The sequence below is a fragment of the Acanthopagrus latus genome, chromosome 2, assembly GCF_904848185.1.
Source record: "Acanthopagrus latus isolate v.2019 chromosome 2, fAcaLat1.1, whole genome shotgun sequence".
Classification (NCBI taxonomy): domain Eukaryota; kingdom Metazoa; phylum Chordata; class Actinopteri; order Spariformes; family Sparidae; genus Acanthopagrus; species Acanthopagrus latus.
In genome coordinates, this window is record NC_051040.1 from 11803123 (window position 1) to 11829681 (window position 26559).

General features: G+C 41.3%; 1 protein-coding gene across 1 annotated transcript; it reads left to right on the forward strand.

Annotated features, from left to right (window-relative positions):
* Positions 1-398: 398 nt before the first annotated feature.
* Positions 399-26468, forward strand: dhx36 (DEAH (Asp-Glu-Ala-His) box polypeptide 36). Its single transcript, XM_037122784.1, has 26 exons — positions 399-1007; positions 1656-1813; positions 1920-2030; positions 2160-2433; positions 3107-3145; positions 3301-3471; positions 3607-3686; positions 7584-7658; positions 8890-9056; positions 9164-9245; positions 9360-9500; positions 11062-11167; positions 15475-15562; positions 16705-16760; positions 16878-16942; positions 17566-17709; positions 18156-18273; positions 19770-19868; positions 21613-21786; positions 21918-22004; positions 22095-22178; positions 22325-22424; positions 23031-23121; positions 24343-24463; positions 25681-25833; positions 25912-26468. The coding sequence occupies exons 1-26, from the start codon at positions 747-749 to the stop codon at positions 26137-26139; spliced, it is 3273 nt and encodes a 1090-aa protein (XP_036978679.1). The 5' UTR covers positions 399-746; the 3' UTR covers positions 26140-26468.
* The last annotated feature ends 91 nt before the right edge of the window (positions 26469-26559 follow it).

A 26559-nucleotide genomic window follows, 5' to 3' on the forward strand; every position in this document is an offset into this window, starting at 1 on the left:
TTAAGAACAGAGCCAGAGGGAGTTTTCAAATGGATAAATGAACAAGCAGTGCAAATAAAAAGTCTTTGCAGCTTTCTTATTTTTAAAATCAGGTATGTTTCAATATTTCTTTTTAAAAGCTATGAAGAGAGTTTTTGAGTGGCTAAATTTGGCTTTGTGGATGTGGTACTTTCCTAAAATTATCAACAAATTGATAATATATTATTCATTATATACTAAATTAATACTAAATATTCTCGGTATAACGAGAATTCAGAGTAAGGAGATATTAGTATGAAAAATTCTAAATATTTCCCCAGTTCAAAGTATGTGCTGTTCGTGTGTGGCGTGGGATAGACTGAGAGGGCGTACAACCAATCACAGAGCGCTGCGACAATATCAAGTAGCCGACAATTCTGACGTCACTACAGTGCGACATGCCGGATGGACTAGACGAATGCACACAAACTGCTGCATTTTGACAGCAACGTCAGCTTGCTGTTGTTTTATGAGCTAATTATTGTACCGACATTTAAGGGGTACATGTAGTTATCACTAAATGAGCGGCCAGTAGCTACGAAGGTGTAGCTTCATATTTTTTAACGTCAGTTTCTCGTCCACAAATCCATCCAACAGCTAGCTGAGCAACATTAGCGTTGGCGAGTAGCTAACGTTAATGGTAGAAGGAAACGTTTTTTTAACGCTTAACAGTTATCCTGACAGAGGTTTAGCATTTGTCGCATCTACCGCTTTTTCCCGACGGCGGTATGAGTTATGGATATGGTGGTGGAGGTGGGAGGAGAGGCAGAAGAGGAGGTCGAGGCAACAGAGATGGAAGCAGGGAGAGATGGGACAGAGGAGGTGGAGGAGGCTCGAGGGGACACAGTTCCGACTTTGACCAGGATAGAGGTGGAGGAGGCGGAGGTGGACAACGGGACCGTCCTCCTCCACACCTGAAGGGCCGGGAGATTGGTCTGTGGTACGCAAGATATGGAGCCGTGAGGAGGAAACAGGCTGACCGGAGATCGGTATGGACTGTGTTCGGTTGTTCTTGTCTATTGTCGCTTGCACAGTGCCAGTGTATGAGAAACAGAGATCAGGACCTTCAACACAGATGTGAGAGACATAAATACGTAAACAGTTAGTACTTCTGAACTCAAGCATCAATTGTAAAGTGTGGGGCACAGGCTGATTTGATGCATGCTGATCTGTCGGCAAAATTTTGCACACATGAGTGAGGCAATGAGGAAAAAGGCAAACCTTACCCAAATGTTAGATTTTGATTGATTAAACTTGTTGTCTGAGTTTCAGATGAAGTAACCCATGACCACAATAAATTACCAATGGAAAAGACTACTGTTTGTTTGTCTGTGGGCAGCACAATTGGTTTCCACCCTTGAAGTGAATAAGCATAATTATATAGCACAGATGTTACAACGTGCTATAAAAGTAAGTAATCATCCAGCTGTAACACAAAAACTAAAATATCAGAAGCATTTTGTGTTAGTGTTATATTGATTTCATAGTTTCAGAGGGATACAAGTGTGATTTTTCAGTTGGAAAACTTTTGTAGTACGAAGTAAAACATCTAAAAAGATTTCTTCAAACCAAGCCATGTTACCACATCTGGTTAGGCTAAATGAAAAGACCTTTCCTCTTCCCTTGTCTGTGTGCAGCGGGCAGTGGTCCAGATGGATGAGGCCAGAGAGCAGCACATCACCAAGCTGCTTAACTCAGTCCAGAGTGAACAGCATGGTTCAGCGAGAGATGGCTGGGATACAAGAGCCTCTACATCTGGCAATTGGCGGGCAGCTGCAAATAGCGGTGGTCACTGGTAAGAACAGCTGGAATTTATATCTTACAATGATAAAAAATGGGAAAGCTAAATAAAATCTAAGTGCCAGTACTCCAATTTACATGTTCATTACCTTTTTGTGCAGTTTCTTTGATGGGGATGAGCCAGAGGAGGAGAAAATAAAGAGCGAAATTAAAAATGAGGAAGAGGAGGAAGACATTAGCGTGGGCCAGAAAGCAACTCACAAATCACAACGGTAACTTGAGAAACAAAATAAGTTTGATATTTGATGGTGCTTCATACCTCAGTCACAACTCAACCAATATTGTCTGGCAGTCTACTTTGTATGTTGTGGAGTTTTACACACTTAAGTGTTTCTGTTTAGTCATTTCACTCAGGCAGTCAAAGATGAGACTCCAGACCAGTGGGATGATGATGATGAAGAAGAAGAGCAGCAGCAGGAAGAGCAGCAGCAGCAGCAGCAGCAGCAGCAGCAGCAGCAGCAGCAGCAGCAGCAGGAAGACAAAGACGAACTTAGAAAGAAAGACAAGGATCTGGAGTTTTTATTTCAGGAAGTACGCAGAGACAGTTCACTGGACGAGAGCTTACAGAGAGATCTGCAGAGAAAGAAATCAGATCCAAAGTACAAAGAGATGCTAGTGAGTATAATGTCAGTTATTTGCATGCAACGATAAAAGTTAAGATGAATTATGTTGAGTTAAATGATTTTACCATGTGCCTGTACAGTGTCCGCTGTGCTAGACTTTTATTGCAATTTTGATGTCAACCTGTTTGATATTTACAAAGTTGCATGTTGATTTCTGTCCGCAACAGTGGAGTATGATTTACATGACAACAGACGGATAATTGTAGATGATGCAGAGCATCTGTGTCTCAATAATAAATAACACATGCCAGTTGGTTTGTAAGAATCTGTTATGCTATGTTAGCTTCTCTGAGATTTACAGGTCAACAGATGTTTATGTTTACAGCTCTAGCCAATATAGAACAAGACCCTAACACAGACCAAACCTGTGCCATATGGTGAATTAACATCTCTGTAATCACAGGGATATTTTCACAGTATTCCATTTATATATAGTGTTGAATATTTTAAACATTGATTTACAGAACAGATGACTCACAGCATCACAGCATTGTAATGTCATATTATTCCATTCAGTGAATGGAGAGGAATTACTGAAATATTATATAATAATATAACCACCACAGAGAATCTGTTTAAGAATTGAATATGAGTTGTTTTAGTATGTAAACACATTCAAGTTGTAAAGATAGATCATCTGCTCTTTGTTCATTATTTGTCCTCAGAAATTCAGGGAAAAGCTACCATCCTATGGGAAAAAAGAGGTACGTTTTTGATTTTATGCACTCATGGAGCTTCACGAATCACACCATTTCTGCCAAGGCAGAATTTCTCCCTTTTCAAATTTGAAATCTTATTACCATCCTTCTCATCTCATAATTGTACTTTGTCTCACCTGCTTTCATCTCTTCGTCCTCAGGAGCTGGTAGAGCTGATCAACTCGAACCGTGTCTTGGTGGTGAGTGGCGAAACAGGGTGTGGAAAGACCACTCAGGTCACCCAATTCATCCTAGATGACTACATCAATCGAGGCGTTGGCTCGATGTGTCGTGTGGTCTGCACGCAGCCTCGCCGCATCAGTGCCATCTCAGTATGTACTCTTTTGGATTACATGTCGCTGTGATATGATTAGGCATTGTTTGTTTGTTTTCCTCCATCTGTCATGTACATTTGATGAGTATTTGTCTCACAATGCTGATTGTTTACTTAACATTTTTCCCCACAGGTTGCAGAGCGTGTAGCAGCAGAGAGAGCGGAGAGTGTAGGGAATGGAAACTCATGTGGTTATCAAATCCGCCTGCAGAGGTAAGGAAGTCTCTTCAGACATATGTTGTATAAAATGTAAGCACATTGTTGCTAAAATAGCAATTGGTTTAGTAATTGGGGAATCAAAAGAAATGGCCAGTGATTAGTGTCTAGAAGGATATCACCAGCTTTCTATGGTCGCGGATAATTACTCAGTAAGTGCATTTAAATCAGTGATTGGATGCGTCAAAATGTCTTTCAAGATACAACAAAACGTATTCTGACCCATAGAATAATGATTCCATGCTCGCTGCCAGTCGATAATGTTACGGACCACAAACCAGGCCAGAAATGTTGGTGTAGTCACGAGTCAAGAGTAAAGTACTTGTGTCCCAGCAGGATGTGGAAAAACATGTCCACGTATTTATCTTCAGTAGGCTCGACTGCTGTAATGCAGTCTTTACAGGTGTCTCTTAAAAGTCGATCAAACAGCTGCAGCTGAGTCAGAGCGCTGCTGCTACAGTCCTGAGGGAGAGAATCACAGCATTGATTTTAAAATATGACTGCTGGTTTATGAAGCACTGAACGGTTTAGGGGAGAAAATACAATTTCTTATCTGCTGCCCTGTTATGAATCGTGGAGACATCTCAGATTGTCTTAGGCTGGTCTGCTCACTGGCTGCCCCCCTCCCCCCAAGTCAAAACTAAACCTGAAAACCTGAGATGTGCTCCACACATACATACATACAGGTTAAATGTGGGAACATTTATTCAAATCTTCCACTTTGCTGAACCTGTACATCCATTTATTAGTGTCTTTTTGTTGCCTTAACTTTAAATTGCCTTGGTGTAGAAAAGTGCAGATACATTTGCCATGTCTTTTAGAATTCTGACTTTCATCGAGATGTTTACTTGTGATTTTGAAACGCTTGCTGTTAGCTTTCTGGCAATGTTGAAGAACAAAACAAAGCCATCAGCCTTTGTGGGTTTGAATAAAGATTTCCTTGGTGCAGGTATCTTTACTGAGGATCATGTTTGATTCACAGTCTTTTGAAAGAATCAGATGTACCTCTAAATGTGATTTGTTTTGGGGTATTTATGCACATGAAATTTCACATGAACTGCATGTGCTTGATCCACGTGTCACAAATGTGTTTCTTGATGCATGGGCTGAATTAAGATGGATAATGGAAATACATGGGATGAATGAGGACCACAGGTGTCAAGGTTTTTTGAGGGGCAGAATATATGAGAATTGCTGGATGGAAAATGTACTTGAGCAGCATGAGAGGGTGCAGCAATCTAAAGTGAATTACATACAAGAGAGTATGGAGTATGAGAGAGGATTAGATGGGAGCAGTAAGAGGGGAGGATAGAGGCAGCTCAGGTGTGATATAAAGGGAGACTGATACGAGGAATGAGAAGCGAACAGATGGAGAAAAAATGATTACTGAATGTCAAAGAATGGGACATAAAAGAGGTGCCAGACTGTGAATTTAAGACCATTTTTAAATCATTTTGTGCTTTTTTTTCCCCCCGTAGTTGTACAAAGTTACCGTCTCTGTGATTCATTGCTCTCCTTAAAACAATGAAGAAAGAAGAAAAACAATAAAGTAGTGCTTTGTAACAAAGACCTTGAATAAGTCTTGACAGTTAAGAAAGGCATGTTTTTATGCTCGCTGCTTTGCTGTCACTGCCCACTGAGACCACGGGTGTCTCTCAGTGGGTATATATGCAGAAGAAATGAGTTCTTAAAACTAAAAACTGTCTAACTTCTGTTGATTCACCGGCACACCCACATAGCAACTAATATAAAAAAGTACAGTCTTCTTGTCTTTACTTTTCTTTTGTCTCTCAGTTGGTGATAAGCTTCTTTGAAAACTAAATACAATTTGGCCAAAAACACATTCCAACTTTTTCTTAAGAAACTTCAGTTCCATCTGCAGGGAGGCACTGTGGTAGTCCTCGTGACTCAGTCTCTGCAGAAAGACACTATGAATAAATGTCCCATAATCTATCTGTGTCTAGGGCTAATAAAGTAAATGTGATTCTTAATCTTTCTAAGCTATAGGATTTCAAAATAAACTGTCATCTTTTAGGCGGTAACACAGCCAGAGATCTGAGGGACGCAGCTGCAATCTGGATATTAATCTCATTATTCACTTGAAAATAAACTGAACTGCAACAGCAAACAGACAAAGTACGGAGCTTTTCCAGAGCCCTCAAAGCTCAATGCTTACTGTTTTTTTTTTTGCTGATTTTATTAAAAAGTTGTTTCTAAATATGCACCAATAACTACTGCGGCCATTGAGGTTGGTGCTGCTTTAATGTCGGACCTTGAGGTTGTGTGTGGAAGAGGGTCCCTGAATTGACTGTAATTGGAAGTTTGTGCTTACATTTAGCATTTCACTAAACTAATTTGTGATTCAGTCAGATAACTACACAGCAAACCTGTCTCCAGGAAGCATTGCAGCATAGAAAAACTAGACATACTGCACAGAGAGTGAGGACTGGGAGGTCCACAGAGGTCCAGTTGCACCTATTAGCCCTGAGGCCCAGCAGCAGGTTATTCTAGCTATGGCACCTGGATCCCAGCAAGTTTTCTATATAATGCAGCCAAAGCTGATGCCAAAATAAAGATATTGGGGAGGGAACATTCCAATATTGATATATAGACCAATATGCAAACATTTTTTGCAGTGATACCTGAGATATAATTATAAAACATTTGGATTTTTTACAGTTTAACAATAATCGTTTCTGTCTAAAATTGTAACAGTTTGATAAGAATTTGAATTATATTAGTTGAAAGAAAATAAATTGCCAACTATTTTGCAAATAGATTTAAAAGTATTCCAGGTTTTTAGATATTAAGATTTGCACCCTTTTTTGTCATTTATGACAGTAAGTGAAGAGTCTTTGGGTTTTGGACTCTTGTTTTGACAAGGAAGAATTTGGAAGACGTATCACGTTTGCCAAAAATTTAATGAGCATGTAGCCGTGAGTTATCGGGGATCAACATGCACACAGTTCTGGGTTTAAGCCTCTTTTATTGAGCTCAAACCTGTATCACTCCAGGGACCGTTCGCAGCTCGTGCATGTCCCTGCCTCCTCCAGCTGAGGTCCAGCACGTTACTGCATATAAAGGGAGACAGTGATTACTAACCGGGTGCCAGCTCTGTCAATCACTCACCTGGTGCTGCTCTCCTGAGCCTTGTCCACCTCTCTCTCTCTCTCTCTCTCTCTCTCTCTCTCTCTCTCTCTCTCTCTTTCTCTCTCTCTCTCTCCCGCAGCCTCGCCTTGACCATGCTCACGTCCACAGAGCATTTAAAGAAACTTTTTTTTTAATTTATTTTTTTTATTTTAAGCTGTAGTTACAGCCCAAGTAAGGTTTTATTAGTCCCAATGTTGTCTTTTTGTTTCACTGCTTAGGTTGTGTCATTATTTGCATTGGTGTGTTGATGCTTTGATGTGTTTTTACACATCAGTAAAGCATTAAAGCTTTTGTTGCGGCAGGTGTCAGCTTTGTTTGGGATCGAAATAAATGAGAAGTTATTTCAGGGTTGATATCAATGAAGAAACCTTTCATTGCTGACTAATGCTTATGCTTAGTCTGGTATGAATATAGTGTTAATACAAGTGCCTGTTACAGCCAGTTACATTAGATATTAAATAGTCTTTTCTGTAACAACAACTTTTGATAACAACATCAATCGCAGCTTAATGTGCACTTCTGTGTACACGCTGAGCATCAAGATATAGTTGCTTTGCATAATCTTTGAACAACCAACTGAGGAAAACAAATATAGTCTTATAACAGTTGCAGACACAAATACAGGAAAATTAACAGAGAAACCCAGGATTCATTCTGGCAACCTTTGTCTTCACTGTACTGGTCTTAATCTGTGTCATTTTGGAAATGTAAAGTCTTTTTTCTTTCCCTTCTCCCATTTCTCAGCCGGTTACCACGGAGACAAGGTTCGGTCCTGTACTGTACAACAGGCATTATTCTTCAGTGGCTTCGCTCAGACCCGTGAGTACTCCACCACCTACATCTGTCCCTGCTTCCTCATCCTCATCACATCCTCTCCCAGCTTTTTTTCCTTCTTGGCTTTTTGTCTGTTTTTGTCTGTTCCAGCTGTCCCTTCTCCATTCTGTGTCACTCTGTTTTATCCCCAATGATTTGTGGTAGACTCTACTCTCTGTGGGAGAAGCATTAGTATGGGTCTCCATTCTCACAGGCAGAGAAATGAAGACACACACACATGCACTCACACACGCACGCACGCAGGGCTTTTGTTGACTCATCCCTGCCTGCTCATCCTTGCATCCTGAGTGTCTTCAGAGGAAACACAGAGACTTAGTGAGGGTGCCAGCATTTCTTGTCGTCTTGCTTCATGCTTCCTTCACAATTGGCATGACTCTTCTTAGAGTCATTTCAGGACTACAGCAGTCTGATAAAGTGCTGCAACTTTTTTAGAATTCAGGTAGATCAGGTAAACACAGCAGCTGGCTCACAAGCTGGCAGTCAGCATGGGCCTCAGCTGTGTTTACACTTGCCAGTCATTGTATGACTATTTGATTCAAGCCATCGCTTTAGTGATGCATTAACCCTTTCAGATGCTGCTGACTCACCATCACTGGCTACTGTTGTACTTATAAGTGCAACCCTTATTCCAAAAACATTCGGATGTATGTATGTAAATAAAAACATAATGCAATCATTTGCAAATTAACTTCATAAAGCTGTTGTTATTAGACAAAGCGCTCCTGAGCCTGTGTAGTAGAATCCTTTATACAATCATGAGTTTCATAAAAGATCATGACTAACATCTGCTACCAATGAACCTGTTTATCTGTAGAATGTTGAGCATTTCACAACTTCCCCAGTCTTTTGTTGTCCCTGAATATATAGTCTTTCATGTTCTCAATTAAGAATATGTCCGAAGGGTTAGCAAATGATCACTTTTTTTTCCATTTATTAAGGAAAAAATGTTTATCCAAAAATGTGAATTAGCTGCAAATCTCTACACAGAAATGGGTGTGGCCTCGAATAAATAATGCTTAGATTTGAACCAAAGTAAGCAAAAATATATGCATCAGAGTGTCATGGTTCAAGAATTATGCAGCAAAATATCAAAAGAAAAACACTTTGATAAACAAAACTAAGAACATGATCTTTATTATACTCCATGTGAGGACATACAGCCGTACACGTAAACGAATAAAACCTTGTTTTCTTGTTTGTTTTTGTTGTGTGTCAGATTATTGTCCAGTGTCAGTCACCTGGTGTTGGACGAGATCCACGAGAGAAACCTGCAGTCTGATGTTTTGCTTATCATCGTGAAGGACCTGCTCAGTGCCCGCGACGACCTCAAAGTCATCCTCATGAGTGCCACGCTCAACGCAGAGAAATTTTCCAGATATTTTGGTATGCAAACCACTAAATAATACCCTCAACCTTCTTCCACAATAATCTTGCAATTTAATTGGTTTCTTTTTCTTATCTAACCCTTTCCCTGTGTCACACTCCTACAGGCAACTGTCCAATGATCCACATCCCTGGTTTGACATTCCCAGTGGAAGAGTTCCTACTTGAGGACATTGTGGAGTTGACCAGGTAAAACACATGCACAAATATGTACAAATAGGTAAATGATAATGATAACAAGTGGTACCACTACAAGCCTTTTATCAGTTTTCTTATGTAAACTGGTTGGTGTGTGTTTGCCAGGTATCGACCCCAGAATAAGGACCGTCGCCCCACATGGAAGAGAAACTTTTGGCACGGACGCAACGCCAGATCCGAGAAGGAGGAGAAAGAGACTGAATACAAGGAGAGCTGGCCTTGTTATGCTCGCACGCTGCAGGGCAGGTGAGTTTGTGAGAACACAGAAGGGTAGATAAATTGGCAGAGCAGCTGCTCGGTTGATAGATGTGCTGCTGAGGTGGGAGGATTTGGCAGTGTGACATTCACAGTTTAGAATAAATAACTCACTTCTCTTTGTGAATTTGAACCTCAAGTTGACACTCGAGTGTGTAAAAGCTGAATACTGAGCCGACTGAGTGCTTTTCAGAAAACTTGACCCTAGAGAGATTTGTCAAGTTAACGCCGAGTTATACATCTGCATTGAAGTGTTGACGCTTCGCCATGTGTGGCTGCTGTTTCCCTTAAAGTATGAAAAATGGCGGTAACTTTTTTGCTTCTTTTCAAAAATTTAACTGTGTTTAGGTAACGTGGCCTATTTAAAGACTGTAACTCCCACTGCACTTTTCCTTCCGGCAACTACCTTAACATTTCACTTAAGATGTCGTCCTCTTCTCAGTAACATTTGTTTTCATTTTATCACAGCTTATTGCTGTAAGAGAATGTCAACATTAGGTCTGCAGAAAGTGTATTCAAGTGCCGGACCACAAACAGAGCCATGATTGTGTTATGACAGCGCTACAGCGGTCCATGGGCAGAGAGCTCCAGGCAGAATTATAGATCACTTCCTACACTCTGTGCAAGTACTGTAGGTCCTTGATGCCCAGGTGTTATTCAGGCTCAAGTGGCAAATGTAAGGTTAGGGGCTATTTAGCACTCCATGGCTTTATGAAGATTGAAACAGGGTTTCTGCCTGTGATCATTGCTCCTGTTCATACTGACGTTTCAACATCAGTTTCAGTTGAAATGTTAAAATGAGTATCTTCCAAATTAACGGTAATTTTAGTGAAATGTAAAATGTATTACGGTATTTGTGTTTCCTTCCTTACTGAGCTGCAGTAGAGGCCAAGTAGCAAAACGAGGGAATTTTGTATAAAAAGGCTGTAGATCTGGGGGCTACATAGACTGTTATTTGTGCATTTTAATAATGGTGCTGTAATGTTTTGCTGTCTTTCTATTTATTTGAAAACATACTAAAATATTCTATGAAAAAGAAATAGTAATTCTGACAGAATTCTGATAATTTGATTCGTTCAACCCAGCACGTAACCAAATGTGCTCAACACTGGCTGGGTAATATTACACCTGATAGATTACGCAAGCCTAAGCTTCAAACCAAAACAAATCCACAGAAAACACAGATTTATGTTTTGTGTTGAATCCTGGATGGAATGCAGCATGTTAATATCTTTTTTGTCACTTTTTAGAAAAAGTTCCCAATTGTTTTGGTGAACAACTCCAGGGCAATAACAATACTTGCATTGTTTAACACCACACAGACATCCACGAGGCGCCATTCTTACAACTCTGATGAGCTCATTAATGACCATTCGCTTCCATATTTTGAATCTTTCATGTATCTTAGTAAGTAATTTGCAGTGGTTCAAACCCAGCATAAAAGCAAGGAATTAAAGATAATTTATTTGAAGGAAAAAAAATGGTGATGACAGCTCCATAGAAAATGGATGAGTGATTATTTATGTATTCTTCTGTGTCCCGTGATTTGCAGATACTCTGACAGTACTATTGAAGCACTGGAGATGTTGGACAACGATGACAAGATTGACCTGGAGCTGATCCTGGCACTGATTCGCCATATTGTGCTCAATGAAGAGGTGGGTTCAGCTTCGTGTGTCTTGTGTCAGGGCAGCTGTCTGCAAGTGGCAACATTTTTTGTGTCTGAAATTAGATTTCTAATCCTCAGCCATGAAATTACACGTACCCACAAACATTAGTGACTCAGGAAGCTTTGCAGTGTTTAAAACCAGCTTTCAGATTAGGCTATATATCAGCCCAAAAGTATCACCACCAATGATTATATTTATTGTTCTGTTTTATATAGTGTATTTAAAGTTCTGTGGTTTTTTTCCACCTACCTGCCTGGAGACAACAGATTTGAGTTAGCTGCTTGCTGTTGATAAAGGATTCTCAGTCATCCAGGTTTCGGTAATTCTAAGACCTGTATTGTAGGCAACTGGACTTGTCTCAGTTTCTTGAAGACGTTCTCCTCTCTTCCAAGAGGCGTCGTCAGTTGTAACTAACTGGAGGGGAGTTGCAGGATTTGTGTGGGAGTGTCCTTACAGAGCCGTTAAGGGCACATGTGAGTTTCAGGGTTGTTAGGGCCACTTGCAAGCCGTTGATTTAACCAATCTTCATATGACTAGTCTCAGAGCTCACACGTGTCCTTAACGGCTCTGGGAGGACACTCCCACACAAAGTTTAAAAGCCTGCAAAGTCCCCTCCAGTTAGTTAGAACTGAAGGGGCATCTTGGATGAGAGGTGAAATGTCTTCAAGAAACTCAAACAAGTCCTGTTGCCAATGATACAGCACCTAGAATCAGCTGCTCGCTAACTCTTCTGCAGACACTTTTATTAATGTGAGCTGTCCCTGCAGAAATAAACAATAAGATAAAACATGAATGGGATTCCAGGGAACCTGAGTAGTCTGTAAGCCCTGAGTGCTTGTTTGACTAAAACTTTTCTTGGATACTTTAAGATTTATGTCATTGGACTTTTATATCTCCTGACAGAGCAGTGGTCCATGAGGAAGATGGTTTCAGATCTGATAAAGTTGATAGTTGACACAGAAGCAGAAACTTGCAAAAGGAGAAAAGTGTATTACACTCTTAGGTAGAGCAGATGGAAGGAACAGGAGGGCCATCTTCCAAACGCAGAGCAATATATTAGATCAGAGGAAATAACACAGATCCTGGCAGCCGATCTGTGCTAATGAGTGATCGAACAGATGCTCTCCCAACACGCGTCTATTTCCTTTTTTCTCAATCCAGTTCTTGTTACATTTCCTCGTTTATATTTCCTTTGTTTCAGTGCTCAATTTTGGTGATATAAATTATGATGTTCACTAAAGTGAGATCAAAATTCTCTTTTGTGTGAATATTTTACTTTTTCAATAAATCCAGTGACACATAACTAAACTGTTCCCATATCAGGAGATGTTAGTGCAGATGAAATGACGGCAAAGCAAATCTTTCGCAATGTATTCAATAATTCAGTGACTTTCAGATTTGTATTTGCAGCATATTTCTTGTGTTTTTCTAACAGTTTCTTTTCACAGAGTCACATAGACCAGTGCAAACATGTGTGAAACAGAGCTGCACGGTGGAAAAGAATATCACAATCAATACTGTTCAGTGTAGCCTATTGTCACAATTAAAAGGAGAATAATAGAGGCTGAAGACAACTTGAGAAAAAGAGAAGGATAGGATTGAAGGAAGAAAAAAGTGAAGTGGATCTATTTCACATATTTGCTAGTGTGCGGCTGTTTGTAAAGAACATTTGCATGAGAGGAACTGAAGAAAGCGACAGGCCCAGAATGAGGAGTGACTAACGTAGATAGACAGAATAATTATCTCTTCCCTCGTGAAGCCGTATCTCTATCAGTCACGGCCACCCTGAGCCAGTCGACCAGCTGATTCGCCGTGGCATTGTCAAACGGCCGAGAGGGGAACTTGCTGATTCGCCGTGACGGCGTTCTGAGCCGAGGATATGGGCCGTCTGCCAGGCCTTCGACTGTGATGATTGGTTAATTATGTCGCAGGGGTCTGTGATTAAACACCTAGGGGGTTGACATGCAGGCATTAATGAACGCCTGCTGGGTGCAACTGTGTGTGTGCCTATATGTGTATGTGTGTGCGTGTGTGTGCCTACTAAATAATAGGCCAACATTAGAGAGCTCAGTATGCTAGTAGTTGATTTGTAGTTTGAATTAATCAGAGGTTTTTTTCTGTGCTGCATATGTGTGAACATGTGATTCCGACAGGTTGTAAGGAGGCACACTGCCTTCATCTCACTCTTCCTCCTCCTCCTCTTTCACACACACACACACACACACACACACACACACACACACACTCTCACACAAACACATATGCAGAGATATTAGCACACATACAGTCCCATGTGGGTGCCGGTGGTTGGGTACTGGTAATAATAATTAGCTTTAATTAAAAGGCAGGGGTGCTCAAAGCCCTGAAGCTACTTCTTGTGTCTGTTCTTTATCTGTCTTCCCTCTCAGGAAATGAATAGCTTGCAGTCCTTTTTATTTTATACAAGCTTAATGTTATCCTGAGAATATTTTTGTACGTATGTCTTTGATGTGGTGAAATAGCATTTTCCAGAAACCTTCCCCCATTGATCCTAGCATACAGTAAAAGTTGGATTTTGCTCAGGTTTCTGAAGTTTAGAGCTTTTTAAATTCCTTCTTCTTTCTTTGATATCCAAGCTTAATTATCTCTGACCATTTCAGCATGGCGCGTAATGCCGCTCTGGTTTCCTTTGCACAATCTGATCGGCAGGCGTATGTTGTAAATTGCAGCCTTCATATTTGTGTCAAGGATTAGTCACACACTTCTTAACACCTTTGAAGACATCCTGTTTCTTTTGTTTCTAACTCTTGACTATGTGAGTAGTTAAACTTTATAGAGCTGGGCATCAATCCTCACTGCTTTCTGAGTGCTGACTGAAATGTGTTTCCAGTAGTGGGTGTTGAGCAACTGCCAAATTTGGCATCAACATCCTTTTATCAGAGATTTCTGTCCCTAAATCAGTAAACAAGAAAACATAGCTGTTTTTGAATGGCAGTTATGTTAAGACAAAACACATTGAACACTGATACACTGAGTAGTTTGGCAATTTGTACCTTACTATTTTTAAGTGTTCATCATAAAGACCAAATAAAATGACAACTACAAACCATCTACAAACCAACTAGCTAACATACCCCTCATAAAAAAACAAAACAAAAAGAAAGAACAAAAATGACACAGCTTTTATATAAAATTATTTATTTAGTTGTTTAATCATTTCTTCCTACAATGATCCTGATAGGCCGTCAAAGTAAAAGTGAAAAATTGTTTCTGTACGAGTGTCCTCGTCTTCTCCTAGTTGTAAGCGTCTTCCCACCCAAAGTCAAGAAACTAGCTCTCATTCACCCTCTTTCAAAATTAAAGTCCAGACACATTCTTGCATGATCCATCAATCTCAGTTAGTCAGCCCTAAATAATTCAGATGTCAAACTTTGACACAGTCTGTTTGCATGGTTACGTAGCCTATTTTGCACGTAATGACTAGATGTCTCTCTTCTGTACATTGTATATTTTACCAATGCTGCTGCTAGTGACAGTTTATGTCTTTAATATGTTTGTGTGTGTGTGTTAATGTTGCTCTTTTTATTCTACCAAAGCCCTCTGAGGCATAATTTGTGATATTATGCTGTAAAAAACTTTGACTTGACTGCAAGCATCTGTCGTTCCCAGTAAATCTTTAAAATATTCTGTCTTGACTCCCTGCATCTTGTTCTTTGCTGCTACAGTAACAGTCTCTCCTCATTAATCATTAAAGGCTTCTTTATCTTATTTTAGCATTGTGTGATATTGTTTGTATGCCTGAGTGGCTGACACCTCCAGTACTGTAAGTTAAGTGGTCACTCATTCACAGTCCCTTTCAGATGGCTGATTTGCTCTCGCTGGAATACCTCCAGCTCCATTAGTCACCATCACCTGTTATCCTGCTGATGTTTTCTCAGCTTGCACTCGTGTGTCTCTATATTTTCCTGGTGACTAATTGGTTTTGTTTTTCGCTTGCTTTGTGAAATTTGAGACTTTCTTCGTGTTAATGTGCAGCAGAGGCTGTCCTTCGGGGCTGAGCTGTTGTTGTCATAATGATGTTGGCAGGCTGTGTCAGGGCCTATTGTGTGGCTGGATGGGGAGGTTGGATGCTTAGGGCAAGTCCTCTCTGTCTGTCTGCCTCGGCTCCTCCGAGGACGCAGGCAACCCGTCCACTTGGCTCGGTTGTTGCAGAGGCTCTTTCGGCTAATGGCTGTTTATCTCCCTCGGCAGTTTGTTTTTTGTGTGTGTTTGTGTTTCTCAGCTGCTAAGTGTTGTGTCATGTCTTTGTCTGACAGGAGGGAGCAATCTTGGTCTTCCTGCCTGGCTGGGACAACATCAGCACTCTCAATGACCTGCTCATGGCTCAGCAGATGTTCCGATCAGGTGAACACACTCGACAGTGACATGCAGCTTCATATGCCATGAAATAAATAATTAAAAAAAAAACAACATTTTTTTTCTGCCAGCAAAAATACGATATGATGTGAAATGTCTCCTCTGTCATCCATTTTGTTTCTGTACTGATCAAATATGACCCACAATCCTGTTCATTGTCTATTTCTTGGCAAAAGTATTTGCAACAACATATTTTATTTAGTATATTGTTTAGCTGTGATATAATAGTGTTTGTTACAAGCTGGCCGGCTCTCTGTTTCCTTTTTAAAAACAGACTGTGAGCCAAAAATTAAGCAAGCACACTACAACCTGCAGTACATCACCGATCTATTGGTCTGGTGCTGCATTCTGCTTGTAGGTGGTTTCCGACCTTTCGAGCAAAAGGCAGTACCACAGTTTTACCTCATAAACTTTATTGATTTTTTGTTAATATCTGTTCATTCTGAATTTGATGCCAACAAACACGTTGGAACATCAGCAACAAGAGACTCCAAGACTTATGGAATAATCCAAATACACCCGTTTGGAACAAGTTCATTGGTTAGAGGTGATAGTGTCATGATTTGTTCTTCCTCGAAAGGCTCAATCAACCTATCAATCAATCAGTTCATCAAGAAAATACTGAAAAATGCTACAGTTATGCACTAGATATTTTATAGGCCCGGAACTGTGATGTGAGTGCTAGTAATCCCTCAGTGCACCAACACTGAAAGTTAATTTAAAGTACAGACATCTTTTATTCAAAATGAACATTATTCACATATTTATAGATTCAGGGTTTTTCCAGATGCTTCAGTGGAAAATCATATCAAACTGAAATTATTATTCTAGCAGAGTGTTTTATACAGCCATAAACATGACTGGAGGGGATCTATCAGATTTCCTAAAACTGAACTGTTTGGTTTAAGGTCACTTCTAGTGTTAATGAAATACTGTCTCAGAGTGAAGTCAGTATTCCTGCTTATAACAAAATAACAAGATGAATAATACATTAAATAAATAAATTCACAAGGATATTTAAGGTAATATTTTTTAGACATAATCACACGCCTCGAGCGCTCGCAGTAGTCTATTGTGTTTGCAAATGGTGCTTTGTTTGAGTTTCTCTTTTGTGTGCTGTTGTGTTTCAGACCGGTGCGTTATCATCCCTTTGCACTCCCTCATGCCGACCGTTAATCAGACGCAGGTCAGCGTTCTTCTCTTCCTCTCTTTGTCCGTCTCTCTGGCTGTGTCTGTGTGTGTCTTTATTCCCTTTCCAATATCAAAAAAGACCAATCTGATCTTTCCCTCTCACTCATCTCAGGTGTTCAAAAGGCCTCCTCCTGGAGTTAGAAAGATTGTGATTGCTACCAATATAGCCGAGACCAGGTATTTGTATTTGTGTGTACCTGTTTGGGTTGTCCAGCCTTTGCAGTTTTGCTCCATTTTGAAAATGTGTTGTTGGTTGTTACTTTCTAGTAAGATTATAAAAAAAAGAGAGAGAAAAGAAAAATGATGACACTCCATAAAGTGTTTTTGTGTATAAGTGTAATGTAGCCGGTCCCAGTCATTGATACAAACAGCCAATTTGAGGCTCATTAGCATACATTTCTAGGATTGATTGTGAACACTGTCACATTGGCTCCGATGGAACAGACTGAGACTCTGACAGGCAATTTGTTAATGCATCTCACACACACACACACACACACACACACACACACACACACACACACACACACACACTCAAACCAAGCAAATTAAGAAGCTGCCAGCACTCCTCTCACATCACTCCACTAAATATAGACTCTAAACCTACTGAAGGGCTAAATTTTATTTTTACTTCTGAATGATTGTGTGTGTGAGTCTTATTCAGGCGTTCTTGACAGACTGCTTTGAAGTGCCTTTTTTTTTTCTTTTTGATTTGGTCTTTATTCAAACCCCCCCTTTTTTAATATCTTTTCCTCTTTTCCATCTTCCTCTTTTCTCTCTCTCTCCTCTCGTCCTCCCAGCATCACCATAGATGACGTTGTTTATGTGATAGATGGAGGCAAGATTAAGGAGACCAACTTCGACACCACCAACAACATCAGCACTATGACAGCAGAGTGGGTTAGCCTGGCCAACGCCAAACAACGAAAAGGACGTGCCGGCAGGTAGGTGTGTGTGTGTGTGTGTGTGTGTGTGTGTGTGTGTGAGTGTGTGTTTCATTGTGTGTGTTTGTCTGGGCGCCGGGGTATTTCTTGATATTTTTGATAATGAGGGCAGGCTGTATATTTTCGCCTCTGGGTGCGTGATGCTAATCTGGGAGGATTATATTTTCCTGCTTCATGCCATCTCAGCTTTCTGTCAGTCTTCTCCTTCTTTTCCTTCCTGCCCTTGCATCTGTTAACACTGAGAGAGGCAAAGTGCAGCAACTCCCATGTTGTCTCCGGTCTGTGACCTAAAACTCTGGCATCAAAGTGGAGCAAGGCCCAATTAGCAGGGAGCTGCTCACTGAGTGCAGTTTCTTCCCATTGATTTTAGATTAAGCACCCGTCACAGCTCTGATGAAACACATAATCTTTTTTTGCTTCCTCTCTGTTTCTGCGCATATGTCCAGAGTGTGTCCAGGGAAGTGCTATCATCTGTACAACGGTCTCAGGGCCAGCCTGCTGGATGCCTATCAATTACCGGAAATCATGAGGACGCCGCTGGAGGAGCTGTGCCTGCAGATCAAGGTTGTGTGTGTGTAGATAGGGAGGGAGACAGACTGACAGAGAGAGAGACAAATAGATGTTTGGTTGTGAGCTGAGATGAGGACGGGATTGCTGTGAATGAGTTCTCTGAGTGCAGGAGGAGGGGGGGATCAGGCAGTGCTTCTGTTTTAGGTCTTTGGAGTTGAGTTACAGCTTCTCCTGCCTAATGAGAAAGAGGGATGAACACAGAGGGCTGACTCATGCTCCTGTGCTCTCCAGCTCTTGTTCTCTCTTTTTGCCGACATCATAATCGCTCCTCTTCTGAGCGTCGTTCTATTTCTTCTTTGGTTGCTTACTATATTTTCCCTCCCCTTTTCCCACGTTCTCTTTATAAATCCTCAAACTCCACTCAGACATATTTCAACCAATGCTAATGGAACATTAAGCCAAAGTTCACTGTGATCTAGTGTTTGCGGTGATTGCTCACACCGGTGGCTTTATTGGATTTGCTTGAGTGTGTCTTCCACAGGTTCAGTTGGATGTAGTTGAGTATGTGTGTGTAATGTGGTTTTTGTGAAGCTAGTGGGCGAGAGGCGGACTAATGCATCAGCCTGTCCTTAAAGTGAGAGAAACACTGTCAACATGCTAGCCCTCAACACACTCTGCTAATGCACAAACACTCCACCACCACCCTATTAGTCAGACAGAGAAATGCTTCATTACTTTGTCACAGAGAGATGTTTGTTGCGTTTAGAAATCTCATTTTGACGTGGAGGTGAATACACTTTAAAGAGAATGTGAATATTCTTAGTCTCATCTTTTATCATCACATTAATTGTGTGAACACGAAAGCGGACATAAATAAGAACAGAGGCCAGATCTAACTTTTCCTGTGGGGGTGTTTGAATTAGCCATTTTAATGTTTTTAATGGGTCTATCGTTGGCGCTACCGTTAACCGTAATGCTGGTTGTTAACGCAAGTATTATGTGTTGTCAGAAAAGCTCACATTCCCTCTTCTCTGTCTTTCATGTCTTTCATGTTTTAAAACATTTATTTACTCTTTTTTTATATACAGTCTATGCTCTTTTCCGTTTATGAAGAGCCTGGTGATGCTGAGGTTGTTGCCATTGGTTGCTGTAGATCATGTTTGATCATGTTTGATCACGCGATATTTCTGGCTCGGAGGACTAGATTCTAGATGGGCCGTGAGACGGATAATCTGTATGTGTGTGGTGTCCTGTGCTGAGAATATCGGAGCACACCACACACAGTACGATCAAAGCTGTTTTTTTTTAATCTTCATGTGTGGGGGCTCTACAGATAAAAAATCTCTTAAGATCAATGAAATCCTTATGTGTGTACCCCCCTTTAGAGAAGAATGTTAATGTGGTTAACTCTGCACAGTGTTGGTTGTTTTGTCACAGACAGCTTGTAAACAGCAATATGGGTAAACAAGAAGAGGGTTTGCCCACAATTCAGTATCTCTCACAAATGACAAGACATAATTTTGCTGATAATTGTGATGTGTGCTTCTTAGATATTGAAGCTCGGGTCTATAGCTCGATTCCTGGAGAAAGCCTTGGATGCTCCCACTGAAAAGGGCGTCAACCTGGCAATCAAGAACCTGACAGACCTGGTAAGAAATAGAAAAGGACATTTAGATCATTTTAATGACATGTTTAGAGGAAACCAGGAGCAACAGTTAATTTCAGGGTTGGGGTTATTGTTTGCTCTATAAAACATCGGAAAATGGTATGAAATGCTCATTGCAATTTGTTGAAATGAAACAGAATGTTTCAGATTGCTCATTTATGCAATCAGCAGTCACAGCTAAGAAGCTAGAATTTTGCATTGCATGTATTTGTGTCTGAAAGATGACTGTTGACTAAATGATTATCAAAATAGTTGAATATTCATTTTCTGGCAATCAACCATTATTTAATTGACTAATTGTTTCAGCTTTAAAGGTGCAATATGTAAGAATTGACCACCTGTCGAAGGTAAAAGTAGGAGGCAGTAACAGCTGATTGCAGCTTCTGCTTCTGTTATCTAGTTAGTTCAGTTAGCCATGTAGCTAGCAGTCAAGACTGGGATCTCAGTGTTGTTATACGTAACAGGATTGGTGGTGACCAGCTAGTTAGCATGCTAACTTCAGTACATATCTTTGCAATATACAAAGACGTCTGATGTCAACACTGCTGTTTCTTCATATTCTTGTAATTTTTTAATGATATAAACAAAATAATTTTCATATTGTATCTTTAAATGACTACATCTATCAGTTGTGCCGGCAACAAGACTAGACCAGCCAGTTGTGAAACAGTAGTGTCTTAGGAAGAGAGACTCACAGAGCTGTTAACCTGAGCTTGTGGTTTCAAGATCTTCTTTCTGCAAACATTATCTGCAGGATCTCTAGTTGTAAAGGTGGTATTTTGAAGCTTATCTGCTGGTTGAGAGTTAAGGATTAAGAATATGAACAATGCGTCGTAATAACACGATTAAGACAGTGAAAGTCATTGGCAGAAACCATGTTTGACCTGATGGTAGTTATAACTCGCCTGAAAGCAAAATGAAACTTTGTTAATGTGGCAGCGTGATTACAGGCATGATCAACCTAATAGTTCTTCAAAAGCCTTGTGTTTATCTACCAGATGCCAAGCATGTCAAGGCATTCACCTTGCACTTTAATGAGGCCAGGAGCCTTGATATCTGGGGAAATATGTTCCCTTTCATGTGAATATATCAGTTAGAATATAACATTCTTTCATATACAACACAGAATAAAATGGCTCAGACATGTCAGATTGAGTACTCAAGAGCAAGAAAAGAAAAAAGAACGGTGGGCTTTTTAACCAGCTCCAACCCTCTCCATCCTCTTTAACAGAAAAAAGCCAAATCAAATAAATATTTAAACACATTGCAATTTTGCAGGAAAACTGGCTTTGCTGTAGAGGAGGTACAGAGACAGGGGTCAGTTTAGGAAAATCTTGTGAAATGGAACATAACTGCACAGATCTAATATGTTGCAAGTACTGGTCCCAAACTTTATAGATAGTGTCCAACTGAGGACTGAAGCATGTATTAGGACTTATTCAGTTGGCATACACTACATTATAAGATTGTGCCACTTTTTGCTGGAACAACTTAGTCCAACTCTTGATCCAAAAACAGCACAAATGTATTTTCCTCGCCACAAAAGTCAATAGAATATGACCATCTGGTAAACCAAGAAGAAGGCATATGGAGTCTAACTCTATTGGAACAAAAAAAAACCCCACACAGTTCATTTACAGTAGTATTTTGTGGATATTTAAAAATAAACAAAAGAACAGCCTGTTTTGAGCTCAGATGATTAAGTATGCGTGCATGTTGTGTGTCAGAACGCCCTGGACCATTCAGAGAACCTGACAGCTCTGGGTTTCCACTTGGCTCGTCTCCCCGTGGAGCCTCACATCGGGAAACTCATCCTGTTCGGAGCTCTGCTGGGCTGCCTCGACCCCGCACTCACCATCGCTGCTTCACTCAGCTTCAAAGACCCTTTCTTCATACCCCTGGTAGGGCACTCAGTGAAACATGAAAGCTCACGTCTGCAGCCACACATGGACACGTCAACACGTTGCCGCACTCTATCTTCACTGCAGAGTCTCTCTTTAAGAAATGTTTGTAAAAAAGGTGTCTCTTTCAGGGTAAAGAGAAGATGGCGGACATGAGGAGAAAGGTCCTGTCCAGAAACTCAAAGAGTGACCACCTCACTATTGTCAATGCCTTCAAGGTACAAGAGCCCACATCTGTCAGTTTTCTTTCATCTCTGTGTGCTGTATGAATCGATCCTTTCTTAATTTATCTTCCATTGATTGGCTAGGGTTGGGAGGAAGCGAAACAGCGTGGTGCCAGGTATGAGCGGGAGTACTGCTGGGACAACTTCCTGTCTGCCAATACGCTCCAGGTTAGGCGGGCTGATTGTGAGCGCTGTGCCGAGCTCTTCACTGAAGTGCTTTGAAAATAAAATCACTGGTCCTCTGTGAATACGTTTTCAGGTCTGGGCAGATAAGGACAGCCAGTTTAGAAGTAATTTGTTCTTTTGTCATTCAGATGCTGCACAACATGAAGGGCCAGTTTACTGAGCATTTAATGAACACAGGCTTCGTCAGCAGCAAGGACCCCAAAGACCCCAATTCTAACGTCAACTCAGGTAAATCAGAAGAGTGTTTGGGCTGCGATGAAAAGTTTAAAAAGTTAAAATAAATCTTGATAACTAACTACTAAAGCTTTTTGCTTCATACCGTTAATGTTATCCTCTTTGATTCAAGTACATTTCATACAGACATCATTACGCATCACTTCCCTGTCTGATGGACTTGAGTCTGAATGCAGTGTACTATTTTTTTCTGATGTATGAGTTGGGCGATGGCCCTTGACCTCAAGGTTTTCGAATAAAAACAGATTTATCTTCTTGTATCAAGTCTATAATAACACAGCAGCTTAAAAACAATATGACATATCAGAAAAAGGTTATTTCATCCATGAATACAAAATGAAAAATGGAAATCAAACCAGATGTTTTGAAAACTTTAAAAAAGATATTCAAGATGTTCTGTCTGAACAATTTTAGGGCTGGGTCCTGTAGTTCACTGACTTACTGGTTACTTGTTTGGTGACTTTGTCTTGTGTTAATCATTATGATTAGATTTTGAGTTTTAGCAGTTTAAAGGCAGGAGCGGTAGTAGATGATTATATGTAATATGTAAAAGAAGCCATGCTCAATTTTTCCTTCCTTGTTCCTCACTTTCTTCCCCAGACAACGAGAAGTTAATCAAGGCTGTGATCGTAGCCGGTCTGTACCCAAAGGTGGCCATGATCAGACCATCTCACAGCAAAAAGAGGCCGGGGTGAGTCTGCCCATCAGAGAGGGAGATGAACAGAGACATTCAGGAAAAGGGCTGCAAAGCACAAGATGGAGAAGGACTCAGTCATTTTTATTGATCTTACAGACAGAAAAAAATGGCCTTCATGCTGCAATACCTTGTCAGTCCTCTTAGGTAAGAGTTCTCTAAGGGTCCAGGGACAATTCCCTGAGGCCGTGCACGGCTCATGTTAGGAAAATCGTCAAGAACAGAGGTGCTTTCACAGCTGAGGATCAATGCAGTCATCATAAAGCCGCCCTCGGGCAGCTGTCATAGGCAGCGGCTGTGACCTGTGTGCAAAAGACAGGCGCAGACTCTCACAGTAGGGCTGTCACTTCTGTTTGTCTGTCTCGCTGACAGCGTTAGACCCAGATGCACAGTGAAATTGCCATGGTCATTTCCTCTGCATAGGTAATTCTCAACAGCTTTGATGGTGAGCCAGTTGTAAGTTTTTCACATGTCTGTGCCACAACTCTGCAGTATTTGATGAGAGCGTCGCTCCATGAAGCAGTTTTCATTTGTTTTGCTGCGAAATCAGACTGTTGTCTGGACGAAGCAGCTTGTTCCCTGCAGTCAAGCAGTCGGTTTTGTCTGGCTGATGTGCAGGAGTGTGGAACGCGGTGTTACTTTGATGTTCAGAGCGGATTTGCCAACTGCATCATAAGATCTCTTTGGTGTCTTACGTGCCAAAATGGCAGGAAGCATTCTTTATGCATGGGTTGACAAGCCAAAAGCACCTGATGGATTGTTTCCAGAACTACTTTGTGATTCATTTTGATAAACTGTATTCCGGTGATGATAAATTATCAGACTACCTGGGCAATAGCTGGTGGATACAAACACACGCAAGTAGTGGGTAGATGTAAAAATTGCATAACTTTGACCACAATAATATCTCTGTTCAGCTTTGAAATGTTATCCATGCCTTTGTGACCTCCCACTCAGACTACTGTTACGCTCTTTGTCAGCCAAGATGCCATCACCAGATTACTATTAGTCCAACACTATGAAGCAACACTACTCACTTTCTTTCATATCACCCCAGTTTTAATGTAACTTCACTGGCTTCCTGTTAAATTCAGGATCCAGTTCAAGATCTTCCCCCTCGTCTTTTTGATTTTTTTTTTATTGTAATGTTTGTGTGGCATCTTTTGATCCTGTAACCTAAAATCTTCCTTAATTCACAGACTATTTATCTTTTCTCAGGGCAAAGGTGTACACCCAGGCTGATGGGAAGGTGAACATCCACCCAAAGTCGGTCAACGCTGAAGAGAGCGAGTTCAACTACGCGTGGCTCATCTACCACCTCAAGATGAGAACGAGCAGCGTGAGTAGGACTGACGTCGTTTCAATGTCGATCGAGAGTGTGTTTGTTGTATTTTCTTCATTTGATTTTGTATACGAGTGGGGAGAGAGAGAGACTGGTGGTTAAAGGTTGGCTGTGGTGCCGCGCTAGCTTTACACTGAATGAATATTTGATTAAAACACTGCCTTTCAACTCCCTCTCAAAGGCTCTCGTGCTTCAAAGCTTCCAGACACAATGTAAGAGGTGGTCGGTGGTTGGGGAGGGGGTTGCAAAACGGTTGATGCGGCTCCGTGACTGCCGCCCTCTCTCTCTCTCTCCTCTCCCCCTTTCTACCTTTTTTCTTTCTCTCCCATTTCCTCTCCCTCCCTTCCATCTGGCTTTGTTCTTTCCACGCTGTCTCTCTGTGAACGTCGCCATCCTGCAGAAAAACACCTTTCATGTCATCTCTGATTGCCGCCCATGCCGTTGTCTCTCACTTTGCTGCCTTCGTCGTCATTATTCCCGCCATTAAATGTTTTTTTCTTCTTTGTAGTCCTTAAGTGGTTTTTGCGCACAGTGCTATGCAGTTTTGCCCGTGATACAGAAAGGTATTCTGAGAACATGAGCTCGTCAAGGTCATTTGTTTACCGAGAGAGAGAAATAAAAGGGAAAGAAAGTGAGGGATGACGTTAAACTTTATCTCCTCTGACGCACTTGCCCCTGGAGGTCCATTACATTACACATTCATGGGGCAAAAGCAGTCGTCCCTGCTGTCTCCTTGCTTTTTTTATTTCTCTTGTCTCCACCTTTCTCTACCGCACACTTGCGCCTGTTACCTTCAAAGCTGAAATAGCTTTTGTTGGCCGCAGTCTGCTGCTTGTGTAGTCTCTGCGGCTTTTGACCTCAGACGTAGGCAGTTGATGTGAGCATGTGCATACAGTCTTTCTTGCTATTTCTCATCAGTAGGCAAACTGCTTTACATAAGCAGCTGTCAGTGTAGCACTGGTAGGAAAATGGATGAGAAACAGTGTGACACATTTAGGAGATTCACAGTCAGGGCATGATGACATTTCTCCTCACACTGCAGGCACTGAAACACATTTCAAACTCTCTTCGCTAATGGGACACTTTCAGCCCACACCACAGAGTAGCTGTTGGGCGCGGTGTGTCATAATGATGCCGCTCCCTGTCACAGAGCCTGTGTTAGTTGTAATCCTTCCATTGGCGTGCGTTATCGACATCCCTCTGTGTGTCCTCAGATCTTCCTGTACGACTGCACCGAGGTGTCCCCGTTCTCTCTGCTGTTCTTTGGAGGAGACATCACAATCCAGAAAGACGGGGAACAGGAGACCGTTGCCGTCGACCAGTGGATCGTCTTCAGATCCCCGGCTCGCATCGCTCACCTTGTCAAGGTAAGCAAAGGAAACATCACTGTACTCTAGTCAAAGTGGGTCATTTTGCTGACCTCCCTTTCTTGTCTTTTTCGACAGAGTTTAAAGAAAGAGCTGGACTATCTGCTGGAGGAGAAGATTCGCAACCCCGCGCCTGTGGACTGGCAAAACCGGCAGTCCAAAGACTGCGCCGTCATCACAGCCATCATAGACCTTATCACCACCCAGGAGAAGCCTGCAGGCGGCAATCGGGGCTATGACCGAGCATGGGCCCCAAGAGGACAACACATTCATTTCAATGACGATGATGATGACGACGATGATTAGAAGCAGCCATGTGTTGGGCCTGGGAAATGACTGAGTGCATCCTTGGACATGGAGGTTAGTTGGGATTATTTATGACAAGCAGCTGGCCTCCCTCATGGTGGAAATCTTAGTGTTCCCTGGGTGCAAACCCAGAGCACTAGGAAGAGTTACGCACTTGAATGACTCCCGTAATCATTATTTTTTGCGGTCATTATTTTGCAAGGACCAATCCATGTTCAAAAACAACGAGTAGCTGTTCTGTTTGTTTAGTTTGTACATTTCTGGTTGCGCTTGTTTTTGAGAAATGTCACTTAATGGACTGCGCAATAAAGAAAGGATGAATCACCAAACGCCTTGCTTCGTCTGCCTTGCTGAGGCTGAGATTTGAAATGCTGCTGGAGGAATAAAATTTACATTTTCATTAGCTGTTGTCGTCAGGAA

Bases quoted from the DNA above. Each gene is read 5' to 3' on its own strand.
- dhx36 (XM_037122784.1), top strand. From the start codon at position 747: ATGAGTTATGGATATGGTGGTGGAGGTGGGAGGAGAGGCAGAAGAGGA. The intron at 24,464-25,680 runs GTGAGTAGGACT...GTGTGTCCTCAG, and splicing joins TCAAGATGAGAACGAGCAGC to ATCTTCCTGTACGACTGCAC. The intron at 25,834-25,911 runs GTAAGCAAAGGA...CTTTTTCGACAG, and splicing joins GCATCGCTCACCTTGTCAAG to AGTTTAAAGAAAGAGCTGGA.